Source organism: Suricata suricatta, chromosome 9 (assembly GCF_006229205.1).
Source record: "Suricata suricatta isolate VVHF042 chromosome 9, meerkat_22Aug2017_6uvM2_HiC, whole genome shotgun sequence".
Taxonomy (NCBI): Eukaryota; Metazoa; Chordata; class Mammalia; order Carnivora; family Herpestidae; genus Suricata; species Suricata suricatta.
Window position 1 is genome coordinate 62,901,395 of NC_043708.1, and position 11,090 is coordinate 62,912,484.

The window sequence follows — 11,090 nt, forward strand, 5'->3', positions numbered from 1 at the left end:
ATTTCTAGCATTCCTGATAGAGGAATATTCCTGATAGAAGAGGTGTCGTTGTTTAATTGATTAGATAAGGGAAATTTTGAAAGGCATGACTTGTAGTCCCATCTCTGGTTGTTCTGTAACTCAACTGATTCATTCTATTTACCTACCTTTATAATGGTATAACATAGACTTAAGCAGATTTAAAATTTCTCAGTGTCTGAAAACGTAAGCTTTTTGAACTGAAAAATGTTTCTTTAAATGGTGCGTAAGGAAGAGAGCCAGTGAGTCTTTGCAGACGTTTAAAATATACACTGGGCGCTTCTGCATAGTTGGAAAGGCTCGGCGTAAGAGTTAAGGCTTTGTCTTTGAAAGCAGCACATCCGGGTCACGTAGAGCCAGGCAGATGCCCCGCCCCTCTGGGGGTGGTGCCACGGGCGATAAGGATGTCCCTCCGCCTCAACGCGCCACGTCCTTCCTGCGCGCTGGAGGCGGAGCTTGTCCAGCTCGGTCCCTGAACCTGTTGGATTGCCACGCGGGTTCGAACCATGGCTGACAGCGGCCGGATTCCTCAGGCCCGGGCACTTCTGCAGCAGTGCCTGCACGCCCGCCTGCAAGTACGCCCAGCCGAAGGGGACACCGAGACCCAGTGGGTGGAGGTAACGTCAGCCCCACCACTTCCTTTACCTTCCGGTGCGCAGGGGCGGTACTTCCCCCGTTGTCTTGGTGATCTGTCCCCGCTCCTTACGTTTCCTAGCGAGGGCGGTACATGCCCCACCCCCGGCACGTGCTGTGGGCGGTGCGACTTCCGCCCGGCCTGCCCGTCTTCTTTCTGAGTAGTCTTCCAGTCCCGGTCTGTCTCCGAGGTTCTGCACCACACGCACTGTAGCCTTCTACCTTAAACCGATCGGCCAGCGGAAGAGTGTGTCCCCTGCTTAGGACGGCGAGAATTTGAACTTCCTCTCACCCTGTGCCTATCTGAGCTCGGTGCACTTGAGGCCTAGTTATCTCAGATCTCTTGCTTCCAAAGAGCGAGGGCCTTGGCTTGCGCTTTGCATTGCTCTCGGGCTACTGGTGGCTAGGACTGGTCTGGTTGGCGATGATAGATTAGATTACTTGCAGACTTTCAAGTGATTTGTGCTCCAGATCCCGTGGAATTCCATCTTCTGTTGCCTGAAGCTAGGCCTCAGCATAGAAATGAGATTCCCCATGAAACAATTCTTTTTCAAGAAACTTAAAATTTTGACTTATTTCCAACTAGAAACAAAGACTACTACTGCTAATATAATGTTTCGTTGTTACTGAACACAATTCCGCCAAAGAATTTACCATTTACACTGATATGATTTCCTTCTACTTGAATATTTGCCTTTGAAAGATTATAAGCATAAATATATTTCCCCTTTCCCCATTTCTTTCTCAGAAATTCGTGTTTCTTATTTTTGTTGCCCCACCCCTCTTTTTCAGGTCTTGATTTCTCTTCCATGTTTTGGAGTTATGTTCTTTTCATATTTTCGTATTTGTCAACCTACTCAAAGAATTGCCTATATTTCTGGCTAAATCATGGGACTATAAATCCCAAACTATTAATCATTTATATTTCTTCCATCTTTTTTATCTTTTTATATCTTCATGCCACATCTTATGCAAAGTCAGGTAGTTTCTTGCAGCCTTCCAAACCACCAGTTGTGTGGGTAAACTTTAAAAGCTATTAAAAAGCTTTCCACTCCCACACACAGCTAAATAGCATGAAGAGCTGATGGGCAATTAGATAATTTTTTTCCTTTCTCAAGCATCCTCTTTTCCTATTCTATTAAAAATTACAATTTAAAGAAAATATTGTTTTAATTGTCGAAAGATTTGAAGATTAGTGTTCTCAGTTTTATTCATTTAGACCTTTGCTGTTCCAGGCTAATGTTTTTCCTGAGAGGTGACCTTTTTAAATATTTAGAATTACCTATAAGTTCCTACATATTTAAAATGTTTTATACCGTGGGGTGCCCGTGTGACTCCGTTGAGTGTTGGACTTAGCTCAGGTTGTGATCTCCAGGTTCACAAGTTTATGCCCCACACCAGGCTCTGTGCTGACAGCTCAGAGCCTGGGGCCTGCTTCAGATTCTGTCTCCATCCCCATCCCTCTCTCTCTTAAAAATAAACAAACATTTAAAAAGTTTTATACCAAAAGAAGCTACAGGAAAAATGGTTTCTGACTTGAAGAAAGGAATTTGTAGGTCACAACTTAAAATCTATTATTGGAATAAACGAAAATAACTTAATGAGGTAATGTGGTGTCTGTTTTTGCATATAATGTCTATTTCTGCATATAATTAGATAATAGAACAGGTGTCTATTTTTGCATTTTTTATTCTGACATGGGAAGTGTCCAAATATGAATATGCCTGAGATTTTGAGTGAATGTGCTTGATATTTTGTCTGGTACTAAAATAATCTCGGTGGAGAGGCCTCTGACAGTGTTATAAGTATCTGTATCATTCATCCTGTCAGCTCCTAATTATGGGTGTGCATTGGAGACCTTTGCTTGTTCCAGCAACACATTTGCACTTCTTAAAAATCTTATTTTCCAGGAAATCAGGTGTGAGTGCAAAGCTGCATTTATGTTTATATAGAAGGCTATGTAGATAACACATAGATCCTCTAAGATACAGTTGAATTTAAATGCAAACAACAGATAAATTGAGTTCCTATCATGTACAAAATAGTCTGTAAAGTACTTTGGAAATTAAAATGTATAATAAATTGTGCTTCAGCCCTTAAATTTATTTTTACATACTCATTTAATGAACATTTACATAGTTCTTAATATGAACTAGACACTGTTTTAAGCACCTTACAAATATTAATTTAGTCTTTTTAATAGCTCTTGGACTCAACAAGGTTAAACTACAGAATAAACAATTTGATGATTCAGCAGCAAAAGCAGGATTATTTATCAATTCTCTTTTCTATATATATTCTACAAGAGCTAATAAAGAAATATCCAAGTCTTTATATAAAATGAAAACTTTAATATTCTTGATAACAATCAGGACTTAATATCAGAAATACAGTTTCCAATGCTTAATCACTATGTTGATTTAAAGCATTAACAATAACAAAAAATAATTGGCAGTTTCTTTGAGTTTAATGAAGTAGATTGAGATCATCATTTTTATTATCTGCAAGTAAATGGATGAGGAGGAATGAAGAGTGATGAGGTCAGAAGATATCAGTCATGCAGTTTATTCTTCACCCATATCTAATATAATGTGAATTCATTTGGTGTTGAATAAATGGGGCCCTGCAAACTAAGCATTTCTAAGTGTCAACCTTAAGGGTAAGGAGACTAGGTCATAGTCATAAGGACTTTGATTAGAAGAAAATGTTTGAGGAACAACTTGTGGTCTTCACTGCTTTTGGATATAATTTTTAAATTTAATTCTTGAAAGAAATGATAATTGAGGTAATTGAGTCTTGGAAAAGATTTTGTTTTATCACATATTTAAGAAATCAAATATGCTGTAAAAAACATTTTTCTTTCTTTGGGTTTAATCTCTATATAACAGTTTTGAAATTTTATTCATTTATCTCTGTATCTCTGTGTAGAGTTTTTTTCTAATCTAAGTTTTCTCTGCTGATTACTTATAGGTTCAGAGGGGATTAGTCATCTACGTGTGTTTTTTCAAGGGAGCTAATAAAGAACTTCTTCCCAAAATGGGTGCGTATTTGATGTTTGTTTTTTGAGTGAAAATGAATAGTGATAAATGAACCAGAAGGGGCAAAAAGCACACTTTTAAATTGTACTGATAAATTATAAATGAGTTGACTCTATGATTGTTGGCTTTAGCTCTTTTTGCCTTTTCCAAAGTTTAAAATAAGAAAGTATGGTGGGATTCTTTTAAAACATCTGCATCATTTCAGATGGCTTATAGATTGGTTTAGAAGTGTGCACGCGTGTGTGCGCTCACACACACAGACACACAGACAATACACTTGAGATTCAACCAGGGGTACAAAAACTTGTTAAAGGGAGAGTGACCACGTCGGAAGAAGCAGATGCTTATTTCTTAATATAGTTAACTCATCTCCCAGAGTCCGTGACAGGGACACGTAGGTGACACTGTATGTGAAAGATGTGATTCCCATCAAATCTGGACAGCTAAGGCTTGCATCATTCTTTTGGAAAATTTTAAATTAACCATTTATATACTTTTTTAAATAAGGTATGTATATAAATGTGTAAGTTCTCCTGATCTTGAACAAAGCTCAGTGCCATCACAACCATACCTCCTCCAGGGACAGAAAAGCAGGGTCAGTGTTCAGGTATCTCTGAACAGGTATTTACCTGCCTGCAGTTTTCCAATGTCCTGGATAGCCTATAGCACTGGACATTCCTTATGATAATTACATAGGTTCAGATACACCACATCAAACACTATCTTAAAAAGTATTTGGTAAAATAATAACCTACCCCAAAAAGCCTGAACTAATGAAGCTATCCCTAAGGTCAGGGACAGGTTTTATTCTCTTCATTAGTAAGGGACAGCACCTGTTTTGGATTAATAAGAAATATAAAGTATCAGGTGGGTAGTTGCAGCTTGCAGAAATTAACCTGGAAGAGCTTCAAGTAGTGGAACTCAAGAGTAAGTAGCCCACTGAGGAACAGCTTAGGCAAAAGGCTGAAAGCTCCTGGAGGTAATTTTATATGAAGACATCAAACATGTGTGACAACTTTGTCAAAGGATGAACACTAGAGTTAAGGTGAGATGAAAAGCCAATAACTGATAGTTTGAAATTTGAATCTGGAAGATACAGAGAGCTTTGAAGGGGTTTAAAAAAAAATGCAGGATGCCTGGCTGACTCAGTCAGTGGAGCCTGCAACTCTTGATCTCAGGGTGATGAGTTGAAGGCCCGTGTTGGATGTAGACATTACCTTAAAAAAGAGAAAGAAAATGAATCAAGGGCTCCTGTTACAGAGTAACTTGCCAGGACCTATTACATGGGTATTGGACCTTCTGTGTATTTTCCTATGTTAATATTTTGCCTGGAATTAAATCTTTATCAACTATAAAAAGTATAGTAGAAATATGCAAAAACAGAGAGAGAATTTTTGTCATTGTGACTTAAGATTGACTCCTAAAGTTATTTCATACTTTCTTAAGTGAATCTTAATCATAATAAGATGAAATGAACCAACCAAATCCAGGCACATTTTGGTTTTTTGTGGATTTTTTTAAAGATTTTCTTTGGGGTTTTTTGTTTTGTCTTGTCTTTAATATTTATTTATTTTTGATAGAGCATGAGCAGGGAGGGGGCAGAGAGAGAGGGAGATACAGAATCTGAAACAGGCTCCAGGACAGAGCGTGACGTGGGGCTTAAACTCACGAACCAGGAGATTATGACCTGAGCCAAAGTCGGATGTTTAACCAACTGAGCCACTCAGGCACCCCTTTTTGTCATTTTTTTAAAAAAAATGTCTATTTGAAAGAGAAAGAGAGTATGTGCGCACAAGCAGGGGAGGGGCATGGTGGGAGTGCGGACAGCGGATCCAAAGCTGGTTCTGTGCTGACAGCAGCAAGCCTGATACAGAACTCGAACCCAGAGACTATGAGATCATGACCTGAGCCAGAGTTGGACACTTAACCAACTGAGCCACACAGAGGACCCACATTCTGTTTTATAATAAGTGAATCCTGTGTGCTTCCATATACGTCTGAGTTAACTATAAGGTTGTGGTAAGTTAAAAACACTGAGGGAGGTCCACATTACCTCTTTCAGTGGACAGTCTAAAACAAAACTGTGTATATCATGATTCTCAGTAAAGAACTGTGAATCTAAGAATCACATTCTGCTGGTGTGAGTTATGAGCAAAAAGAGGCCATCTATTATTGATAGCATTAGCCTGTATTTCCCTCTGTTCCAGGAGGCCCCGTAAGCCAATGTGATGGGATTCTCTTAAATCTTGCCTCATACTTATTACATGGATTCAGACCTTTCTCATCAAATCATGTACCCCTTGGGAACATAACCAGTTATATCTATAAAGTCTGAAATAATGTGGCTAACATAGAGATGTGCAGAGTCTTTATCAATTCGTCTTCAGTATAATTGAACTGAGATCCAGGGACCTGTCAAAGCTTAACTTCCCATATACATCATTAGAGATACTTGATTGATAACCTGTCTTAGGATCTTTGAGTTTCCAACATGCTATTAATTCATTGTCTCATTTTTATTCTATGTACTGACATTTTTATTTGCATTATAATTACTTCTACATACTGATATTTGTATACCAACATTAACTGAATTTTTAGTTATAGCCAGTAGAGGGAGGTATGTGGAAGTATAATAAATTGTACTTACCTCTCTGGCCTGTTATTCCAAAATCGTCTACTTAGTCTATCACTAGCCTGAGGCCTGGATAGCTGGATAGAGATTTCTCTTGGAAGGAAGTACCCTGGAGAGTTACAGTTTCCTTAGAAGCAATCAATAATGACCGCTGACCGTAGAGCAAAGTCCTATTCATAATAGAGAAAATTAGATGTATTTTAAAATAGATGTTAGTTGAAATTAATAGTGCTTAATGCATAGCTTAGGAATTCATTTGGGTATTCATCTTGGCAGGATTCTACTAGGTTAATTCCCTAATTCGTAGAGTGAGGCAACCATACTGAATCCTACTAATAATTTACTATAAACCCTCTATTACTTGAAACTGTGGATATCCTACTAGAAAGTATACCTTTTCAATCCTAATTACTGGGCAGGAGTGTGAGATTTACAGTTTCTTTTACAGTTGTTTCTTTTGCCACTTATCCTCTGAGAAATATCCTTTTTTTTTTTTTAAACCTTTATTTTTTGAGAGAGAGTAAGTAGGAGAGAAGCAGAGAGAGAGGGAGTCAGAATGCCGAGCAGGCTCCTCTAGGTCAACGCAGAGCCTGATGTGAGACTGAAACTCACAAACTGTGAGATCATGACCTGAGCTGAAATGAAGTGTCAGAGGCATAACCAATTGAGCCACCGAGGCACCCCAAGAATATTCTTTATAAGCAGAAGTTATTTATACCCTTTATAGAGTCGAGAAGACCCTAAGGCTATTTATATTAGGCATTTCTTTTGTTTATTGTTTTGAGAATGGCGAATGTTGAGATGAAAAGGTTTTCTATGTTTAGATTTTTAGCTATTTATAGATATGGCTTTTTTGGCAGTTCTTACTAACTATAAGAAGATTATAGTTTCATAAATGCCATAAAAATAACAATACCATGTTTTCTTGTGTACGTATGAACATAATGCCAATATGCTTTTTGATTTACTTTTTCAGTTGTGACAGTGAATTTCTGATGATTCTTGCCTTCACTTTTATCCTTCTCCCATGGGTTACATTCATCAAATAATTAGACATGGTAACAATGCCTTTGAGGTTATGAAACTGCAATGTTATCTGGTTTATAATGAGAATAAACTGGAACCTTTATCTCAGCTTAGAACCTAAGCAATTAAGTTACACTAAGATTTCTATTTAATATTATTTGTTGTAAAGTAGAATTTTGTGTGAGGAGGATTTATCATGGCCCTTTTCCAATAGGAATTGCTTATGGACTATAAAAAGCAACCAAAAGACAAAATCTCCTCATGTATCTCCCTGGGGCACAATAGTTTGAGGTTTCAGTATATGGTTAGTTTTTAGTCCTTTTTGCCTGAGTTTATCATTAGATCTTGACTGCCAGTTGGATTTAGAACATCATGCCATTTTTTGCATGAAATTTCCCTTGTTTTTCATGCTTAGATCATTTAGCTTAGTGAAGCAGGTTTTTTTTTATTTTTTTTTAATGTTTTATTTATTTTTGATAGAGAGACAGAGCATGAGAGGGGGAGGGGTAGAGAGAGAAGGAGACACAGAACCGGAAGCAGGCTCCAGGCTGAGCTAGCTGTCAGCACAGAGCCCGACGCAGGGCTCGAACCCACGAACGTGAGATCTGACCTGAGCCGAAGTCGGAGGCTTAACCGACTGAGCCACCCAGGCGCCCCAGAAGCAGTTTTTTAAATCTGAACAGAGTTTGGATAAAAAGCATGAGGTGACAAACTGGATATTAAACATGAGATGTGCTGACTGGATGATTATTGATTTTCTTCATGTTTGTTTCTCACTTCAAGATGTTTTCCCTTTCTTCCCCACCCAGTTAATACACTGTTAAATGTGAAATTAAGTGAAACAGAAAATGGCAAGCTCGTGTCTATATTGGATCTACCTGGCAACGTTCTTATCATCCCTCAAGCCACCCTTGGAGGGAGAGTAAAAGGAAGGAACATGCAGTATCACTCTAACTCTGGAAAAGAAGAAGGGTTAGAACTTTATTCCCAATTTGTGACTCTATGTGAAAAAGAATTAGCTGCTAACAGCAAGTGTGCTGAAGCTGGGGTTGTGGTGGAACATGGTACTTACGGGAACAGGCAGGTGTTACAGCTGGATACCAATGGACCATACACACACCTCATTGAGTTTTGAAAAATTACGTTAGTTTCTACAGTTGTTTTCTGGCATAAAATGATCTCGACAATAATTAGAGTTTGTTCCCCTTCTTGAATATACTAATCAGCAGCACTTTTAGACAAGAAAATCCTTGGTCCTACCCATAACTCTGCAGCCTGCAATTGGATGAGCTTGCCAAGTCACCAAACTCTGGATCTCAGTCAGCTTTCATTCTGCTTTCCCCTACACTTCCACTTGAAAACTTGAAAAATGCTTTCTATTCACTTCATAGTCGTTGTGGAAATGTTCTTAGAGAGCTGTATTTAAGTATTTTGCAGTGAAGAACATTGTGCAATCAAGGAAAATATATTTCTTATACCCTCAAATGTATGTAATGTGTAATAAAAATAACTATTTGTATTAAAATTAGGTAAAATCCCACACAAAGTAATTACAATTTTGTCAGTTTTACTATTTCAGTTTTCCATATATTGAATGAAACAATATGCTACTGCTATTCCTTTTAATAATATCTATGAAAATGTAACAGAAATGTTATTGTGTACTAGGTTACTTTCCAAGGACAGCTAAGTGCTTTAAATCATTTTAAGAATCTTTAGTTGATACAAAAACAAAGTATAAGGCTTAAAAATTGTTTTTATTTAATGTACCAATGGGTTGATACTTGTGTTTCTGAGTTTTTTACCAAAATAATGTATGTCTCACTTTCTGTCTTTGGTTTTTAAAAGTTACTGCTTTGTGAAATTAATGTTCATAAGTTTTTTAAGAAGTCCTTTCTTATATATTTAGATTGCCATAAAAAGAAGAAAAAGAAAAAGGTAAGCTTTCTACCAGAAATATTTGGAAACAAGTAGACTTGCTCCTTTCCATATTATTTACCTGACGATTTGGAGCCACTGCCATTTTTTCTGTTAGTGTTTGTGCCTTTCACCCCCTATTCATATGTTGAAGTCGGCCAACATGATGGTGTGTGAAGATGGGGCTCTAGGAAGTAATTAGGGTTAATAAGGTCATAAGAGTGAGTCCCTCATGATGAGATTAGTGTCTTCATAGGAAGAGTCACCAGAGAGCTTGCTTGCTCACTCTCTCTGCTCCCACCGTGTGAGAGTGCAGTGAGACAGACCTGCAAGCAAGTGAAAGAACCCATACAAAAAACTGACAAGGTTGACATCTTGATCTTGAACTTGCAGTCTCCAGAACTCTGAGAAAATAATTTCTGTTGTTCAAGCCACTCAGTCTATGGTATTTTGTTAGGACATGAGCTGACAAAGATAGTGATAAAAGATAGGTAAAGATTTTTCAAAGTCAAGAGAGGAAGATATATAAGAAACTCAAGGAATAAATGAATCAATAAAATATAATACTCAGTTTTTGTAAATGCCTCTGACTTCATCTAAAAAGATATTTTAAAGAGCAAACACCAAATAATATTTCTAATTACCAAAAGATGAAGAAATTAAGTTGAATAAACATTTTAAGTAGCTGCTGAAGATTCCTCTGTGTCATAATTTCTTTAGGTCTGTCTTCCTAAAATACTTAAAATTTTTGTTATCACAAAAAACCCTGTTTCTCTATATCCTTCCTGAACTATTCTATTTTGGAACTTGAGAATCAATAATTGGCTTGGTAATGAGCCATTGTCCTTTACTTTTGCTTTATTGACTCATGATACACTTATTGAAATGTAATAAACTATTCATAAACTTTCGAACTCCAATTTTCTCAAAGCTTCTCCAAGGAGGTGTATATGTCTTTTGAAAAATTATGTGTTACCTATTTTAAATCCTTTTGATTTTGTGCATAGGTGAAATGCTGACGCATAGCTCTAGATTGCTGTTTTATAGTTCAGGCAGTTTTTTTTTTTTAATTTGCTTGAGGTTCTTGTAGAGAAGAGCAAATTCAACTACATGAAGGGTTATTAAGCAGAAAGTGATGGCCAACTTTCATTTCCAAGGCAGCTAGAACAAGAGAGTAAAGGCAGAAGAGATCATGGATATAAAAGTAACTACACCTTGGCTTTCTGTAGCTCTTCTGACCCATGCTATTCAAAGAATTTGAATAGGTACCTCCTTTTATCTTCTCAGCCTATAATGAGGATAGTACTATAAAAAGTAGGACCGTGCTTAACTAATTTCCTCAAGATCCCACAACGGGGAGATAATTTCCATCTTTCTAACTTCCTATAGTGAGAATTATTAAAAACTGCAATTGGTAAAAGAGTAACGTTTCCCAGTGTCGATCACTTGAGAAAGAACAGCCAATAAATTGGTTTACTTACTAAATCTGATAGTGGTAGGGTTGCACCTAATTTATATGCCTTCTGCTTGTTTTTTTTAAGATTCTAGAATGTCTCAGAATTTCATTTCTAAGTATTATTTTATGTGCCCATTTAGAGACATCATGGGGTCAATCGTAGAAAATACTGTCTACAAGACATGGATGATCAATGTAATATCTTAAATATACGAAGTAAAATCAAGCACATTCAAGTAAAAAAAAGCCATTTATGAATCACGTCTGTATTGATGATGATTTATTGACTCCATAATGAAAGAACTGAACTTATGAAATATAAAGATCTAATACAGTAGAGGCCTAGGCCACTTCTTTTGGAGAATAA

At 37.2% G+C, this 11,090-nt stretch overlaps 1 protein-coding gene across 1 annotated transcript; it reads left to right on the forward strand.

The window, feature by feature from the left end:
• The first annotated feature begins 434 nt into the window (after positions 1 to 434).
• DTD2 (D-aminoacyl-tRNA deacylase 2) lies at positions 435 to 10,177 on the forward strand. The gene is made up of 3 exons (XM_029951592.1): positions 435 to 635; positions 3,622 to 3,691; positions 8,160 to 10,177. Exons 1-3 carry the CDS (start codon positions 525 to 527, stop codon positions 8,483 to 8,485), a joined length of 507 nt encoding a protein of 168 aa, XP_029807452.1. The 5' UTR covers positions 435 to 524; the 3' UTR covers positions 8,486 to 10,177.
• The last annotated feature ends 913 nt before the right edge of the window (positions 10,178 to 11,090 follow it).